The sequence below is a fragment of the Coregonus clupeaformis genome, chromosome 21, assembly GCF_020615455.1.
Source record: "Coregonus clupeaformis isolate EN_2021a chromosome 21, ASM2061545v1, whole genome shotgun sequence".
Classification (NCBI taxonomy): Eukaryota; Metazoa; Chordata; class Actinopteri; order Salmoniformes; family Salmonidae; genus Coregonus; species Coregonus clupeaformis.
In genome coordinates, this window is record NC_059212.1 from 11,653,489 (window position 1) to 11,672,930 (window position 19,442).

The window sequence follows — 19,442 nt, forward strand, 5'->3', positions numbered from 1 at the left end:
ATTAATCAATGTACATGCAAAACATGTTTTTAGGATGTTCTTGGGACAATGTGTCATGGTCCCCTGGAGGTTTTGTCTAGTTCCCAGTTTGTCCCAGGGAAGTTTTTAGTACGTAAGATCAGCATACCCCAAATCCAGATGATGTGAGTTTAAATCCCAGGTGGGGTCATATTGAAAATTCAGGAAGTGGTCATGCCAAATGTAATCATGTTGCCATTGATTTAAGAGCTATACACTATTTTAGCTGAACAGCGTACCACTTACCTTAAAACCCCCAAACCATTGAATTACTTTACTTTATAATGGTTTGGCACACCTGGGACCATCAAGGGACACAAACCTCCGGGGACCATGACACAACATCCCAAGAACGTCCTAAAAATGTATTTGGGTTTGTCCCCGGGACAAACCGGGAACTAGACAAAACATTCGGAGGACCATGACACAAGGTCCTGACCACTTTAGGGGAACATTTCGTGACGTTCCTGGGATGTCCTAACAACAAATGTTTGTTTGAAGAGACATTCCCTTGGGACCATCACGCAACGTCCTAATGACCAATAAAATGAAAGTTCTGAGAACGTTCTACAAAGGTCCGGACATAGTCCTCAGTGACGTCCTGGTAACTTACAGGGAACTAGACAAAGGTCCCTCAGAGAACGTTCCCTTGGGACAATCATGCAACGTCTTCTTGACCATCATGAAACGTTCATTGAGTGTCCCTTGGATAATTTCCTATGAGAACCAAATATAACCTTTTCATAACATTCCCTAATGGACATCAAAATACCTTATTATAACATTATACTCCGACCAAACAGGGACCTGTACTGAACGTCCTCTTATGGTCCTGAGGTTAACGTCATGTTTTAATGTTCCTAGAGTTGGATAACGTCTCGCTGAAACCCTTAAAGGGACGTAATGGGAACGTCACCGAATGTCCTTAGGACATCCCCTGTTTGCTGTGAACCCAGTTTTTGACTGAACTGAACCATACCAGAGAGAGGGAGGCAACGCGAGAGTCATATCTCTGCCCTAAATCTGTCCACGTTAAGCATAGCCTTAATTATTAAGCAGGTGAGGTGTTTTTGTATGGGGGGCAATGAATGTCGAATTTAGTCAAGATAACCATGAATTGCTATTTTGATACGTGAGGCTTAATGGATCTAATAGAAGTTTTGTAATGCTTAGGTTGTTACGAGTGTAGTAATATGGTCCTCTGTGGTAACTGTGGTCCCCTGTAGCTCAGCTGGTAGAGCACGGCGCTTGTAACGCCAGGGTAGTGGGTTCGATCCCCGGGACCACCAATACACAAAAATGTATGCACACATGACTGTAAGTCGCTTTGGATAAAAGCGTCTGCTAAATGGCATATTATTATTATTATTTATTATTATTATTATTATTATTATAATATATTTGTAAGGCATGTGACATACCGGCAACTTTAAGAAAAAACACTATTGGAGTTGTCCCTGTTGAAATTCAAGAAGGGCTATGCACATTCATGACGTCGATGAATTTTAAAATGCCTTCGCCACAGAATTAATTTATATCGGAGTTGTGCCTGTTGTTCACACGCCTATCTGCCCTCTCATTGTGGGAGGGGGATGTTGACATGAGTCTGGTTCCATTTCCACTCTGTAAGGCAAAGTGGCCTGGTCAAGCCTGGGAAAGGAGGAGTGAAACTCCTGTTGAATATTTTTGTGATTATTAGAATTTGCCTACTCACATGACTGCAATGTGTGTCTTCAAATTGAGGAGTGTTATTTTTATTTAGTTTTGTCGACACGATGTTTGCAAGGTCAGATTGAAACGCAATAGTACCCTCTCTCTGTCACGTCTCCTCCAGTTGCTCCCCTCGGGCGCTCTGATTCGCCGGTCTACTGAGCCACCGGTCTGAGCGCACCACCTCGGCAACACCGGAATGGAAACCCAACGCACCCTAATCACCTCCAGCTCACCTGCACCTCATAATCTCATCACCATCCCTATATAGCCCTGGACTGTTTAGTGTTGTGTTGTGTGTGATTGTTAGTGTCTTGTCGTGTACTCGCTCTTTGTTGTTCTCTTGCTCAGTGTAAAGTAAACCTTAACATTGTTGATGTCTGCGTCCTGCCTCTTCGTATCCTCAGTACTCGTCAAACTCTCCCCCCTTCACCTTGCAATTCTGCGGTGGATGTAAAGTGTTCCTCAAGTGTGTGACACTTAATAGGCCATTAAAGAAAGAGTGATTTTAGTTATTACATTATTGGTTGAAGTTATTACACTATTGTTTTGTTTTTTTAACACTTTATAATGTAATAATCAACACATAATGTAATAATCATTATTAAATTATTACATTATACGCAAAAACGTTATTGCGTTATGCGTTCAGCATATTTATTACTTTATCAGCATTTATTACATTAAATGCAGAGGTTATTACATTATTGGCAGTTATTACATTATCAGTTGCTACAGGATTTACAGTGTAAAGGGAGGAGAAGGCAGGGGAGGTAGCGGAAAGGGGGTAGAGGAAAAGGAGATGGGCAGAGATTGAAAGGGAAAGAGAGCGAGGGAAGGAGAGAAAAGCAGGGAGAGCGGGAAGACCAGGAATTACCAAACTGTCAGCACCAGCCATCCAGCTAGAGAAAGAGAGGAGATAGTGAAGAGAGAGCCAGAGCGACACAGAAGGAACAGCTCATTCTTCCAGTGCACACACACACTAACGTGCATACATACAGACAAACACATTCATGTGCACCACAAACAAATAAATACACAAATTCACTCACTAAAATAACTTACCTCACATACACACACTCTGAGTCAAACGCTCCGCTGCTCCCCACTTTCCTTTTCTCTCTTCTGGAGCTGGCTGCTCTGAGTGAACTGAGGCGAAAACCAAGTCGCTACTATTTTTAGCCCCACGATGGAGGGGATGGATAAACGAATGGACAGGAGCTGGCCACACTAAGGAGGGTGGAGAAGAGGGGGAGGAATAGAGGAGTGAGGTGGAGGGGGACTTGTTTTCGAAGTTCTGCTATAGGGACCCTGCTGCTTTGCATGGAAGACTGTCAGAGGACTCTTACAAACTCGACGCAAGCTGACATACTTTGGCTACTGAAGACTGGGCAGCATTGGGATATATCTCAGCCAACCTCGGAAAGCTGCCAGACAAACTAATAGTCCCTCAAAGCGCTTTCCTCTGGATTTATCCCTCTCATTCGACCATTGCTTAGGTTTCTTTTGATTTTTTTCCTGTGTTGTGTCGAGGAACTAAAGGAGCTTATGTGGATTGCCCTGCGATGGAATGTAGCCTGGCTACAAAAGCTCCCAAAGTTTTGCTTTTCCTTTCCCGGGATTGGGATTCGGATCGGTGGACGCACAGCGTTCCCTCTCCGGGGGTAGACCTGGGAATCCTGCTGCTCTGATACTGTCAGGTCACAGGAGAACGGCGCCTCTGAGGATTTAAAAACAGACACTCATACACAGAATTTGGGATGCGGCGTTTCGACAAGCTCAAAAAGTCGTTCCCTTTCCTGGCACACTTCCATGTGTACAGAGTAAGTCTACTTGTTTCCTCTCTTTGACAAGTTGTTTTGATATTGGTGATATGGTCATGAAATGAATGGGTATAGTTGTGGCTGTTCTGGTAATAGTATTGTGAGTGTATCCAAGGCATTTCTATCAAGGTGGAGGAAGTTTCCTCAAATGAAAGACTTGTGGGTCGTGTGTGCTTGTATGGGTCTATCCTATGTCAAAATGTACGCACCTGACACAAACACACGTGTTCAGTGGCGTGTCTCAACATTGATGTGTGCAGTGGTAGGCTGAACCTGTCCACATCCAATGTATTTTTGATATGTAAGATCACTTAACATTACTAAGCCTGGTTTCAGTTGCAATCATGTTTTAGTTAGAAGCCAGACAACCCTTGGTTTCCTCTTGGAATTACTAGACCTTCTGAATGTAGGCTAGTCTCACTGTAGTTCTAGTGGCCTAAAAATCATATCTCACATTTTTTCAAATTTATGGGCAATTTCACAATGTACACTGAGTATACAAAACATTAAGGACACCTGCTCTTTCCATGACAGAGACTGATCAGGTGAATCCAGGTGAAAGCTATGATCCCTTATTGATGTCACTTGTTAAATCCACTTCAGTCAGTGTAGATGAAGGGGAGGAGACACCTTAAATAAGGATTTTTAAGGCTTGTGACAATTGAGACATGGATTGTGTATGTATGCCATTCAGATGTTGAATGGGCAAGACAAAATATTTAAGGGCCTTTGTAACTGGGTATGATAGTAGGTGCCAGGTGCACCAGTTTGTGTCAAGAACTACAACGCTGCTGGGTTTTTCATACTCAACAGTTTCCCGTGTGTATCAAGAAAGGACATCCAGCCAACTTGGCACAACTGTGGGAAGCATTGGAGTCAACATGGGCCAGCATCCCTGTGGAACGCTTTTGACACCTTGTAGAGTCCATGCCCTGACGAATTGAGGCTGTTCTGAGAGCAAAAGGGGGTGGTGCAACTCAATATTAGGAATGTGTTCCTAATGTTTGGTACACTCCATGTGTATCTCGATTAAAAACAAATTAAAAAAAGTTTTCTCTAAATAGGCTTTGTTGTATTTGATCAAAATAGTTTAACATGCTTTTTTTTGCAATAATCACTGATCTGGCTTTTGAATTTAACCACAACCATGCATATTGCACATTCACTAATAATGACCAACTTCTTGTAGCAGGCATTATAGAAAATTAACACAGGTCTCATAAACTATATCTCAAGCACAAGACCACTTGCTAGTGAGTAGCCAGCTAATCTTTATATTTAAAGTTTAGCCAACCTGGATCTATTTGCTATCTAACAAGGTAGAACAGTTGAATTGTTATGAACAATGTTCCCTCACATTTTTTCCGGCACTGAGTAAAATTTCAGGTCTGCTGAGTGCAAACTTCCAGCGCACGTTTACTGTGAACACTGAGCCTGTACCCACTTTAAGTTACAGTTTTAACAGTGGTCAAGTAGGCTACTGTGGCTCTTCGATCATAATGTAGGGTTACCAGAGTGGCTTACCATCAAAAACAATGGAGAAAATGCATAACATTTTAACATGGAAATACAGTGAGGGGAAAAAAGTATTTGATCCCCTGCTGATTTTGTACTTTTGCCCACTGACAAAGACATGATCAGTCTATAACTTTAATGGTAGGTTTATTTGAACAGTGAGAGACAGAATAACAACCAAAAAATCCAGAAAAACACAGATTCGAGGACCCGGCTATAGCGGCAGATTTCATCAACAAGAACGTGAAAGCGGCTGTTGTACCGCATGGTGTGTAACAAATGGTTGGCTGGCTGGTCTTCCTAGCAGGCTAGTTAGCAGGCCGAATGGGTGACTAACGAAGCCATCTTTGCTGGGTTCATCGACATATGAATGTCATTCTCTTTTTATCTCTTTATTTCCAGCCCAGGTTTGCGCCTCTAATGCCAATATCTGGGGGGTCTGCATGGCTGTTTCCAGTTTGTTCATTTACCATCTGCGTCGAGGTTAAACCTCTCTTAATCGAGGATAATTTTCCTTAAACTCTGTTGGGGACCATTCTATCCATGTTTGGCTTTACTCTAGTTAAATGGTCACTAATCTTAGGTAGCACAGAGTAAGAGTTATCATGCTTAGCTCTAAACTTTCTTTGTATTTAGGGGTTTTGCTTGCATCTCATTTGGGGAGATGCTTCGGCAAGGGCGGGTGTGAGGGAAGGGTTTGTTCACTCTCTCTATTTGTATATAGTTTGTATATGTTTTTTGTGCCTCGCTTGTTTTTGTTTTTACATTTGCGCTTTTTAGGTTCTAACTAAGATCTTCAGTTTACATTGTACCTTGTCCTTTACACATCCTCTCTCTCTCTTAAGATATGACTCAGCCTAGTGTAGCCCATACTGCTGGAGGGAATGGCTTTAATTTTCTTACTTGGAACTGCAGGGGCATAAATAACCCAGTTAAACGTAGTAAGGTGCTACACCATCTTCATCATTTGAAAGCTCACTCATCTTTCTTCAAGAAACTCATCTGAAGGTATCACAACACTCAAGTCTTAGGTGCAGATGGGTGGGTCAGGTGTTCCATTCCTCATTTCAGAGTAAGGCGAGAGGGGTGGCTATTTTACTTCACAGATCGGTACCTTTTACATGTTCTAAGGTGATCGCAGATCCCCATGGTAGATATATAATTGTCAGTGGTAGGCTGCTCAATACAAAGGTTCTTCTTGTTAATATCATGCTCCTAACTGGGACAATGGTGATTTTTTCAAATCGGTTTTCTCTACACTCCCAGATATGTCCACCCATATGTTGATTTTAGGAGGTGACTTCAACTGTTGGTTAGACCCACAATTGGATCGATCCTCCACTAAACCTACCACCTTATCAACCTCAGCTAGAGTTGTTCGAACCTTTATGTCTGAATTCGCAATCTCAGATCCTTGGAGAATGGCTAATCCAGCTGGGAAAGCATACTCTTTTTTTCTCATCCCGGTTCACCACACTTTACGCGCATAGACTACTTCCTTGTTGATGACCGGCTCCTCCACTCCATATCTTCATGTTCATATAACCCAATTGTTGTATCTGACCACGCCCCTGTTACTATGGAAGTAGCTTTTCAAAATGTAGACAATCAGCGACCACCTTGGCGACTAAAAACTCAACTGCTCAGTAATGAACACTTTGTCAATTTTGTTTTGAGTCAAATCGACTTTTTCATGATTACAAATAGAACCCCAAACATCTCTGCGTCTACCCTCTGGGAAACTTTGAAAGCTTATATCAGAGGTGAAATTATCTCCTACACCGCACATGAGAACAAATTGAAAAGGAATAGGTTATCTATGTTAACACGCTGTATTGCCCAATTAGATGACATTTATGCCGTTTCCACCATCCCCGGATATTTATATGAACGTTTAACTCTGCAAGCAGAATTTGGACACACTATTAAACAGACCAGGTTACTGGAAATGCTTGTCAAGTCTAGGAGCACTTACTATGAACAAGGAGATAAAGCCAGTAAATTATTAGCTCACAAGTTACGTCAACTATCATCATCATCTCAGATTACAAAAATTCGTACATCATCTGGGATATCATTAGATCCTGGGGGAATCAATGAGGAGTTCAAGAGATTTTACCAGTCTCTATATACCTCTGAAAGTAAAGCGGATACACTGGAATTGGATGATTTCTTCCACTCACTTTCTGTGCCTTCGGTCGGCCGGGATTTGGTTAAAAAAATTAGAGCAGCCCGATCACTGTTGAAGAACTGTCTAACGCTGTCAAATCCCTTCAATCTGGGAGAGCCCAGGCCTGATGGCTACCCGATGAGTTTTATAAAAAGTTTATCACCAAAATAGCCCTATTCTAATTGAAATGTACAATGATGCATTTGTAAATGGTGCTCTCCCACATACTCTCACTCAAGCAACCATTTGTGTTATTCTTAAAAAAACAAAGACCCTCTTGACTGTGCATCATACCGTCCAATTAGCTTGCTAAATGTGGACTATAAAATTCGAGCCAAAAAATTCTGGCAACGCGGCTAGAAACAGTCCTCCCATCAATTATCTCTCCGGATCAAACAGGATTTATAAAAATAGACACTCATTCTTCAATCTCCGAAGATTATTTAATATTATATACAATCCTTCTATCGACAATACCTCTGAAGCCATTATATCCCTGGACGCGGAGAAAGCCGTTTGATCGGGTGGAATGGAAATACCTTTTTACACTCTAAATAAATTTGGCTTTGGCTCCAAATTCATGACCTGGATAAAACTTCTGTACTCATCCCCCCAAGCCTCTGTCAGGACTAATAACACTCAATCAGATCGCTTCCCTTTGCAAAGATCGACACGTCAGGGTTGCCCTTTAAGTCCCTTACTGTTTGCCCTCGCCATAGAGCCACTTGCAATAGCACTTCGCTCCAACCCCCTCATCAAAGGCATAGTCAGATACGGGCACGAACACAAACTGTCTTTATATGCAGATGATTTATTAATATACACATCCAATCTTTCTGTCTCTGTCCCTGCTGCATCCTTCGGTCACTTATCAGGGTATAAACTAAATCTCAGTAAAAGTGAATTGATGCCACTTAACATGGCTGCAAAAAAATCCCCTTTACATAACTTGCCATTTAAAATAGCTCACAGTAGTTTTATTTATCTCGGGGTACATGTCACAAGTAGGTTTGAAAACCTTTTCAAGCCAACTTTGCTCCTCTCTTAACCCGTACTAAGGACGATTTGGAACGGTGGTCTTTGCTACACCTCTCCTTAGTTGCTAGAATTAACTCTATTAAAATGAATACTCTCCCTAAATTCTTATACATCTATCAGTGCCTTCCAATATTTCTACCCAATACATTTTTCAAAAAGATCGACGGCCTAATTCTACCCTTTATATGGGACAAAAAGCCTCCTAGGATGCGAAAAACAGCTCTTGCAGAGGCCCAAACCAGACGGCGGTCTAGCTCTACCAGATTTCAGATTCTATTATTGGGCCGCTAACCTTAGGATCATTCAGTACTGGTTGCAGAGCAGAGTGATATTCCCACCCCAACTTGGCTGAGATGGAGGCTGCCTCGTCTACACCGGCATCATTGTCTTCCCTCGCTCACTCCTCATTACAGGCCCTTACTCTCCTTCACCAATAATATATGTGTCAAAACAACATTGAAGATCTGGAATCAATTTAGACGCCCACTTTGGGTTTCAAACAACCTCTTCCTTGGCTCCGTAGCCTCAAACCCAGCTTTTCCCCCCATCTATGATTGATGGTGCTTTCTCAACATGGTCTAATCTCGGTATTAAAAGATTCAGAGACCTGTTATACTAACAATACATTTAGTACGTTTCAACAATTATCAGCTAAATTTGGTCTCTCCCCCAGACATCATTTTTTAGGTTCTTACAAGTCCGGAGTTATGTCCGCAGCATAGATCTAGGATTCCCCAACCTTTCTGGTGGAACACAGTTCGACACATTTCTCACCCCACTTCCTAATCAGGAAAGGCACACATTGTCAATAATCTATAGACAAATTTGCTCACTACAAGCCATCTCATTAAACAATATCAAATCCTCTTGGGAGGAGGAACTGGGTGAGGAAATATCTGATGAACTATGGGAAGGGGCACTCAAAAGGGTACATAGCTCTTCTATTTGCGCTCGACATCGGCCTCATCCAATGCAAACTCATTCATAGGGCCCACTGGACCAAAGCAAGACTATCAAAAATTTACAAGGATGTGAACCCTAATTGTGTTCGATGTAACCAGTCCCCTGCTAATCATGTGCACATGTTTTGGTGCTGCCCATCTCTTGTTGGTTTCTGGAAAGACATCTTCAACACACTCTCAGAATTAAGCGGCACACAGATCGAGCCAGACCCTCTCATTGCATTATTTGGAGTTTCCTTACCCACAATACAATTGACCAAAATGAATAAGGATGTAATTGCCTTTGTCACGTTGTTAGCGAGACGATTAATTTTACTTAGATGGAAATCCTCTGCAGCCCCTTCTCATGCTCTTTGGATTAAATCTATTTTGAATTGCATAAAGTTGGAGAAAATAAAACAGACACTCAATGGGTCTGTAGACAAATTCCTATGCAAAGTGGGCTCCCTTCTTTTCTTATGTTAAAAGAATACATTTCCCTGCAGTTCCAGAGTGATGTATATTTATATATTGGTGATGTAAGAAGCCTGGTATGTGCATATACGACATCTCGGATGTTAAGGACGGTAATAACTGTGCTAGCTGACCTATAACAACTGGATCAAAACAGATATTTTTTCTTTTTTTTTTTTTTTTTTTTTTGTGTTTTATCTTATTTATGTATTCAATGCCTATTTTTTCTTTCATGTCTGTCTCTCTATGTTTTGCTGTATCGTTGTCTTCAAATTGTTGTTCCATATTCATACCAAATAACTTTCAAGTGCAATTATTTACTAAATGCTGGTACTGAAAATTCAATAAACAAAGTATTAAAAAAAAAAAAATCCAGAAAAACGCATGTCAAAAATGTTATAAATTGATTTGCATTTTAATGAGGGAAATAAGTATTTGACCCCTCTGCAAAACATGACTTAGTACTTGGTGGTAAAACCCTTGTTGGCAATCACAGAGGTCAGATGTTTCTTGTAGTTGGCCACCAGGTTTGCACACATCTCAGGAGGTATTTTGTTCCACTCCTCTTTGCAGATCTTCTCCAAGTCATTAAGGTTTCGAGGCTGACGTTTGGCAACTCGAACCTTCAGCTCCCTCCACAGATTTTCTATGGGATTAAGTTCTGGAGACTGGCTAGGCCACTCCAGGACCTTAATGTGCTTCTTCTTGAGCCACTCCTTTGTTGCCTTGGCCGTGTGTTTTGGGTCATTGTCATGCTGGAATACCCATTTTCAATGCCCTGGCTGAGGGAAGGAGGTTCTCACCCAAGATTTGACGGTACATAGCCCCATCCATCGTCCCTTTGATGCGGTGAAGTTGTCCTGTCCCCTTAGCAGAAAAACACCCCCAAATCATAATGTTTCCACCTCCATGTTTGACGTTGGGGATGGTGTTCTTGGGGTCATAGGCAGCATTCCTCCTCCTCCAAACACGGCGAGTTGAGTTGATGCCAAAGAGCTCGATTTTGGTCTCATCTGACCACAACACTTTCACCCAGTTCTCCTCTGAATCATTCAGATGTTCATTGGCAAACTTCAGACAGGCCTGTATATGTGCTTTCTTGAGCAGGGGGACCTTGCGGGCGCTGCAGGATTTCAGTCCTTCACGGCGTAGTGTGTTACCAATTGTTTTATTGGTGACTATGGTCCCAGTTGCCTTGAGATCATTGACAAGATCCTCCCGTGTAGTTCTGGGCTGATTCCTCACCGTTCTCATGATCATTGCAACTCCACGAGGTGAGATCTTGCATGGAGCCCCAGGCCGGGGGAGATTTACAGTTATTTTGTGTTTCTTCCATTTGCGAATAATCGCACCAACTGTTGTCACCTGCTCACCAAGCTGCTTGGCGATGGTCTTGTAGCCCATTCCAGCCTTGTGTAGGTCTACAATCTTGTCCCTGACATCCTTGGAGAGCTCTTTGGTCATGGCCATGGTGGAGAGTTTGGAATCTGATTGATTGATTGCTTCTGTGGACAGGTGTCTTTTATACAGGTAACAAGCAGAGATTAGGAGCACTCCCTTTAAGAGTGTGCTCCTAATCTCAGCTCGTTACCTGTATAAAAGATACCTGGGAGCCAGAAATCTTTCTGATTGAGAGGGGGTCAAATACTTATTTCCCTCATTTAAAATGCAAATCAATTTATAACATTTTTGACGTGTTTTTCTAGATTTTGTTGTTGTTATTCTGTCTCTCACTGTTCAAATAAACCTACCATTAAAATGATAGACTGATCATTTCTTTGTCAGTGGGCAAACATACAAAATCAGCAGGGGATCAAATACTTTTTTCCCTCACTGTAGCTGTTCTATCGTTCAGCCTACAGTAGCAGCCAATGTGGGGTGTTCAATGTAGGCCTACATTCCATGAGACTTTTGAAAAAACATGCAGGGCTTGACATTAACCTATTTATCCACTTGTCCTTCAGACAAGGTGGTGACTGAACATGTTGTTGTTTGATGCAAGAAACCACTTTACTAAATAAAATGCCTTATTCCCATACCATTATTACAGAGAATTAGACAAATTATGCTACCCTCTGCCTATTGGCTACTTAGCTTATTCAAGAGACAAAAAAAGCTCTATACCTGACTCATTTCAAAGATGTCTGGAAATGTACACGTTTTGTGCTCTCGTAGGAAGCAATCACTCCGCCATTGCTGACTACAAATTATCTATAACTGGGCTAATAACTCACTAACTAGCAAAGGATATGAACAAATGTGCACATGTGGCTACATGCAGCTCTCGCTTTGATCTCAAAACAAGCGCATCTACTCACGATCGCTCATGCTGTAAACACAGTCCAGTTCAAAGTGAATGATGCACATCCATATATGGTCTATTTGCATATAGGCCTACTGCAGCTCTGATTGGTTATGCCGCATCAGTCTGTGTAGAGTACGGGCTGAGTTGTGCATGTCAATGCATTATAATCGTACTCGGATGCATACTGCCTACAAAAAAAAATTATGTATTGCATAATTAGTTTTGCATACTAAGTCTTGCATAGTTCATTTTGTTTAGGTATGTTGCATTGAAAGTGGCTAATATTGCGTTGATTCGATCCCAATTCCCACAGTAAAGGGAAACGTTGATAGTGTTAACTAACGGTGAAAACTCTAGAAAGTTGAGATGTTCAATCTCGTGCTTCTCTGCATTGCCTGATTTATTCTGCGTGGCAGTACCGGGGAGTTGCATAGAGGGAACATTGGTTATGAACACACCCTTTTGTCCGTCTCCAACTGTTTGAACAGCATCATAGCTTGTCCACTTTGTGAAGCTGTTGAAATCAAGTGGCCTAACTCATTTCATAGAATGAGAACGAGTTGCCAATTCCTTATATAATCATTTTCTATGCTCATTGCTCTTTTATAAAATGGCAAAAATGCTGCTAGCAGTATGTGGTACCGCAATGCCGCGCGCAACAGAAATGTAGCATTCATTTTCCAGAATCAGTCTTCACTCTTACTCCCATTTTAGTAGGCTCTGCTCTTCACACAATTTGAGAAGTTGAAACATAAAAAGGGTATTGTTAGAAAGGTTAACTTCTCCATTACAGTAAAATAATGTCTCAATGTGTTTGGGTGTCCATATGACGGATTCTGTTGGACCAAAGCTCAAATGCAAATAGCGAGTTGAAACTGTTTGTTGTCAGAGAGGAAGAAGTGATCTTTCACCTTTTGTTGCTCTGAGTGTCAGGGGGAGGGCTTGGTGTCTGTGTGCAAGTGGGAAGATGCACAGAAAAGGAGGAGTGAAGGAGACGAGACCAAAAAGACAACATGAGAACAAGCGGACATAAAAGCTCATAAAAACTAAAAATAACAAAAACCTTGACAAAAACATATTTTTGAATTAATTTGATATACCGCCCCGGGCCTAAATGTAGTTTAGCTGGGATTGCATAAATCCCTGACCCAAAGAAGGTCACACATCTGGATTTGTTTATTCCCAATGAAAACTCAAGCAACTTCTGCAGCTGGGTGTTTTTGAAGCAACAGAGACACTGGGCCGGACAACAGGTCATGATGTTCATTGCTTCACTTTGCTAAATGCCAAAGCCCTGCCACATGACGGTCATTGTTTCACATTGCGAGGCCACTGCTACATGCCTTCACCCAGTTATGAACTGCAATGATGAGGCCCATTTGGCCCATTTCGAAAATACTTGCTTAATCATTTTCTCTGGCTTGACAAAACCTCACCACAACAGCTGTACTTGCTCTTCTTGAGCTTAGGACGACATACTAACACAGTCTACCCACTAAATGTATTCTACTAAACACACTAATAAATACACTATATATACAAATGTATGTGGACACCCCTTCAAATTAGTGGATTCGGCTATTTCAGCCACACCCGTTGCTTCACAATCTGGCAGTCCGAAGGACGAATCTGGGTTTGGCGGATCCCAGGAGAACGCTACCTGCCCGACTGCATAGTTCTGTAAAGTTTGGTGGAGGAGGAATAATGGTCTGGGGCTGTTTTTCATGGTTCAGGCTAGGCCCCTTAGTTCCAGTGAAGGGAAATCTTAACACTACAGCATACAATGACATTCTAGACGATTATGTGCTTCCAACTTTGTGTCAACAGTTTGGGGAAGGCCCTTTCCTGTTTCAGCATGACAATGCCCCCGTGCACAAAGCGAGGTCCATTCAGAAATTATTTGTTGAGATTGGTGTGGAAGAACTTGACTGGCCTGCACAGAGCCCTAACCTCAACCCCATTGAACACCTTTGGGATGAATTGTAATGCCAACTGCCAGCCAGGCCTAATCGCCCAACATTACAACATCTAGTGGAAAGCCTTCCCGGAAGAGTGGAGGCTGTTATAGCAGCAAAGGGGGGACCAACTCCATATTAATGCCAATGATTTTGGAATGAGATGTTTTGAAGAGCAGGTGTCCATATACTTTTGGTCATGTAGTGTACAAGTCTAGACACCCTAAAACAGTCTGTCTCGACGATTCATTCTTGAAACACTTTGACTTTAAGGCTAACAGTTATACAAGTGGTCGCAGTAGGCTTCCACGCATCCAGTTGAGGAAAGCACTGCTTGCTTTTGCCTGGCTTTGTCTATTTTTGATTTTGACTCAGGAACTCTGTGAGACAAATACCTTCGGGCTTACTTGTAGAGACTACAGGGAGGGTATTTGCGCAGCATGTCTTGAGAGCAGTCCAGGACCTTTTGCATTTCTTCATTCCGCCAAGGGGAATGAGTTCAGGCCAGAAGCATTTTTCACCAGGGACTTCTTGTAGCTCTTCCCACCCCATTCCATTACTACAAACCCTCCCTCCAGTTCTCCCTCCACTTGGAGGTGAAAGTTAGTGAGCTCAATCCTCAAGGAAAAGACAGCATTTTGAAAACTTGTGGTGGATTCTTCATTTTACTGCACTTCCATTCCAATTGTTTCAGACCAGACAGTGCAGATGAAAGAAAGGTAACAGAGACACCTGACCAGTTTTTTCAGACCAGACACTGCAGGTCAAGGGAAGGAGACGAGCAGAGAAAGACTCTTTAGACCATTGAGATGCAGCCTTTTCTGTTGGCCAGCATTCCCCACCGCCCCGTGACAAGTGACACCTAGCAGCAGAACACCGCATCCAGCTTCCGCCCCTCGCGCCTCCCAAGCACCAAATCCGTGTACACAACGTCAATATTTATCTTTCTACCGCCAACTGCCTTGCTCCAAAAAGGTTAGTGGAAACTTACTACCAGGGCTCAAGACTGAGACCATTTAGTGGCATTTTGCGACCCTTTGACTTGGCTGTGCGACTGACATTAGTTATTGGTCGCATTGGTGTGATCTGCACATTCTACATAGTCACCTCACTCAAAACGTCCTATTTTTAGGAGGCTAATAACATGATTTGGTCAAACAGTAAAGTGCATTATCCTCATGGTTCCTGGAATGAACACTTCTGCCCTGAGTCTGATGCTCTGCCTGTTTCGCTGGGGCCTGCTGCTATGATGAGCGAGCCGCTCTCACTGCCTCCCACTGCGCTCTGGGAGAAAAAATAAGTGTCCTGATTGTATAACATTTCAAAATCCAATTGTGGGAAAACACTGATATATTTGATATGACTTTGAGATACGGAGCATGTGAAATGCACGTTGGCCATTGCGAGTGGATGGGCCAAAACTGGATTTGGTTGTACATCAAACTATCTTGAATCATGCATTCCTGCTTAAACTTGTTAGATGAAAATATATTTCTTGAATACCATCTCAGTAGTCTATTACACTTTTTAATGAAGCACTGTGAATGACAGAAAATGATTAGGCCTACTAATTCTTTCTATTGCCTGGCGCCGTGAAAAAACTGAAAAGGTTAGTGGTACCAGGGGAAAATGTTAGTCTGGAGCCCCAACAGCCCCCTCCTGCTTGTTCTCATGTTGGCTAAAGGGTAGACTGGACAGATGCTAAGATTGTTTGAAGGTTTCAACGCCGACATTTAACCTCTTTAGGTATCAGCTCTGACAAGCCTGTGATGTGAAGTGATGTCGACTCACGTCTTGGGCACCGCCACGAGAGGCGACAGTTTGGTGTCAACAGCTAAGCAGGGACGTTTCAGCATCGCCACCCAAATGAAGATTTAACAGAAGTTAATGCAGGGATAAAGTACCTTGTAGAGCAATTCTCAACCATTTCTTTTTCCGTTTTCCACGATACAGCTTAGCATAGTGGCTTTTCTTCAAACACCTGATTCAGCGAATGAAGGTATCAAATCAGCTCTGCGCTGAGCTGGAACAAAAGCTTGCACACCCTGTAGCTCTCTAGAGCTCCACTGTTTTTGCACTATTGCTGCAATGCTAATTCAGTAGACGACTGACCTTAACCTACTGTCTGAGGTCATTTTTTTAATGAGTGGAATTAAGCCAAAAAGAAATTTGAGGTTGTGGTCATTTGCTTCACGAATTCGCTAGATTTTATGTTGAGTGTTTCCCCTTAAATGAGACGGATAACCTTTAGACTGAGCATGGGTGAGTCAGTTGAGCCCACTGCTTTCTACTTGGGGGTTGTAGAAGTAGACGAAGCCCAGTTGCCAGACCACTAAGAGCTGTGAAATTCCAAAGTGCTGCTTGGAATATTGAGACAGGAATATTACGGCATGTGACCTAGTTGTAGTGGATTCGTATCAGGATGCAAACATCTGCCGTAACCATTTTGAATCTGAACTTGTGTCACGTTTGAATCAAAATAGAAGTCATCTCTTCTCATGTCACTCATTTGAGTGATAGGCTATGGGTCTATGTCTTGCTAGTTAGTGAAAGGTTTTTGGACTTAAAGATCTATGTGTGCACATTTGTGGGTGCACTATCACGTGTGTGTCTGCAAAAATTATGAATTGAGATTGTACTTTATTGTCTGCTTGACTGACTAATCGTAGACTAATTTGAACTATGAAACTAAAGGAAGCGACACTCCAGTCTCAAACCCAAACCCATTAACAGTTGAACTGGGTAAGAGGAAGCCATGACAACCTTGGCTCCTTAATAACCTATGAGCCTGCCTTGGTCCATACAGGAATCCCATCAGTCACAAAAGACTGGTTTTGAGTCCTCTTACCTAAATGACAGAGAACTTAAAAACCTGGGTCACATCATACAAGACTGCACCATTTTGCAATGTCTAACTTTTTTGGTTCGTTTTGGAGATCTTAACTGCAAAGCTAGGGAAGTTGGATTCATATATGCTCGTGAGAATTGCAATTTTTTTAAATCAGTTTAGTGCAACAGTTTTTGGGAAACCAATCAGATGCTAACAATGCATGTGACATCATGGAGTTGTGAACTTGTCTTTGAGCAAACTTCCAGCCTTTTCACATAGCATTAGGCAGCATTAGAAGTTTAAACAGCATAGCACAGGATCTACTGTAGCATGATGTCAGTTTTTCTGCATTAGACTGTCTTGCGTGACAGACTACACACACACACACACACACACACACACACACACCACACTTATGAGGCGCTCACTGAGGCACTTAAAGACTTCCTGACACTCAGGTGACCCCTTGTTTGTCTTCTTATGGGGTCATGTCTTGATGGGATACAGCTTTTGTCAAAAGCAGATATATTTTTTCTCAGTTTTAGCTAACCCTTTTCCTAACCTTAACCTAATTCTCCTAACCTTAACTTACACAGTAGTTTAGGAGAATTTGGTTATCTTAAACCTCCTGCAAAAAGTCAATTTTGACAAAAGGAGTATCCCTTCTAGACAAAACCCTCTTACAGGGGCCCCTCTTTCGTATCTGAGGTACTAGTAGTTGCTGCTCTTCCATCAATAGAAAAATTCAGCAGCCAATCACATAAAATATCTCCCTCTCTCTCTCTCTTTCCCCCTCACTATCGTCTCAGTTTGAGGCTCTGTCTGTGTACTTCAGTCCTTTTCTTCTCTCCCCCTCTGATCTCTATCAGGACTAGATAGGTGGATAATTGAAAGCACCTGGTATCCGACAAACGCTCCAAGTCAGTTAGAGAGGAGAGCATCCGGACATGTTTGACAGAAGTCAAAAGAACTCTTGGCATCCTGATGACATTTGTTTGTCAGTTTCATTTGACCGCTTTCGCCACATAAACAACTCAGCACAGAAGTCGATGTGTAGGCTATCAACCAAGAGCATACAGCTCTTCATTCAGCTCTTCATACAGCTCTTCATACAGCTCTTCATACAGCTCGTCATACAGCTCTTCATTCAGCTCTTCATACAGCTCGTCATACAGCTCTTTATACAGCACTTCTATGCAAGGTATGTTTGAGAATGAGGAAAAGGGCATCAATTGATATGTGGATAGATTGTCTGTTTGGAAAGGTTGTCTGTTTGGATAGATTGGACATGTGGATAGATTGGATATGTGGATAGATTGTCTGTTTGGATAGATTGGATATGTGGATAGATTGTCTGTTTGGATAGATTGGACATGTGGATAGATTGGATATGTGGATAGATTGGATATGCGGATAGATTGTCTGTTTGGATAGATTGGATATGTGGATAGATTGGATATGTGGATAGATTGGATATGTGGATAGATTGGATCTGTTTGGATAGATTGGACATGTGGATAGATTGGATATGTGGATAGATTGACTGGGCCTTTTGAGGGATGTAATGTCCTACATTCCAATGTGGTCCGATCTGATGATCAGTGCACAGTAGATGGAGCCTGTTGTGTATCAACTGGACACCAGATATGCTTTGCACGGTCTCTGCTCCTGTGTCTGTGTACTGATGTCTGCCTACCGATCTATGACAGTGCTAGTGTATTCTTTGGGGGGGGGGAACGACTGGTGTGCTAAATTGCTTTATCTGTGTCTATGACTGTGAAGAGGTTGTGTAGTCTTCAGTTTTTCCGTTAGGTTTGAGTGTTTTTTTTTGTACAGATAATGTGTGCGTGCGTGCGAGGAGGGCACAGAATGGCTCAATGTTTAAACCCAGTTTCTCCTCCATTTTTCTGTGTGTTATCCAGAAGCTGGGCAGTAATATGCAGTCGGAGGAGGGCACAGAATGGCTTCTGGAGCTGCTGATGGAGGTGCAGCTGCAGCAGTACTTCCTCCGTATCCGCGACGACCTCAACGTGACGCGACTCTCCCACTTCGACTACGTCAAGAACGAGGACCTGGAGAAGATCGGAATGGGGCGACCCGGTGAGTTTTTATAGTGGGGATGGAGTGTGTGTGTGTGGGGTGGTGTGTGCATTCATGCTGTGCATCTTTGTCCAAGTGCATTCTTGCACTATTTGTGTGTGTGGACAGTGCTATGAAAAAGTATTTGCCCCCTTTCTAATTTTCTCTACTTTTGCATATTTGTGATACTGAATGTTATCAGATCTTCAACCAAAACCTAATATTAGAAAATGTGAACATAAGTGAACAAATAGCACAAAAATACATATTTATTTGATTTATTTCATAAACAAAGTTATGCAACACCCAATTCCCCTGTGTGAAAAAGAAATTGCCCCCTTACACTCAATAACTGGTTGTGCCACCTTTAGCTGCAATGACTCCAACCAAATGCTTCCTGTAGTTGTTGATCAGTCTCTCACGTCGCTGTGGAGGAATTTTGGCCCACTCTTCCATGCAGAACTGCTTTAACTCAGTGATGTGTGGGTTTTCAAGCATGAACTGCTCGTTTCAAGTCCTGCCACAACATCTCAATTGGGATTAGGTCTGGAATTTGACTAGGCCATTCCAAAACTTTAGCAATT

The 19,442-nt window shown here is 42.3% G+C and overlaps 1 protein-coding gene across 3 annotated transcripts in view; it reads left to right on the plus strand.

Annotated features, from left to right (window-relative positions):
* LOC121534923 (activated CDC42 kinase 1) overlaps positions 1-19,442 on the plus strand; it is a 72,554-nt gene that overhangs the window by 18,005 nt on the left and 35,107 nt on the right. For 2 of the 3 annotated variants that reach the window (XM_041841545.2, XM_041841547.2), the window contains exons 1-2: positions 2,849-3,551; positions 18,702-18,879. In XM_041841545.2, the coding sequence (XP_041697479.1) occupies positions 3,489-3,551; positions 18,702-18,879 (241 nt within the window). In that variant the 5' untranslated portion in view covers positions 2,849-3,488. Of the gene's footprint in view, positions 1-2,848; positions 3,552-18,701; positions 18,880-19,442 lie in introns of those variants that run through there. The other variant, XM_041841546.2, reaches the window with a different exon arrangement.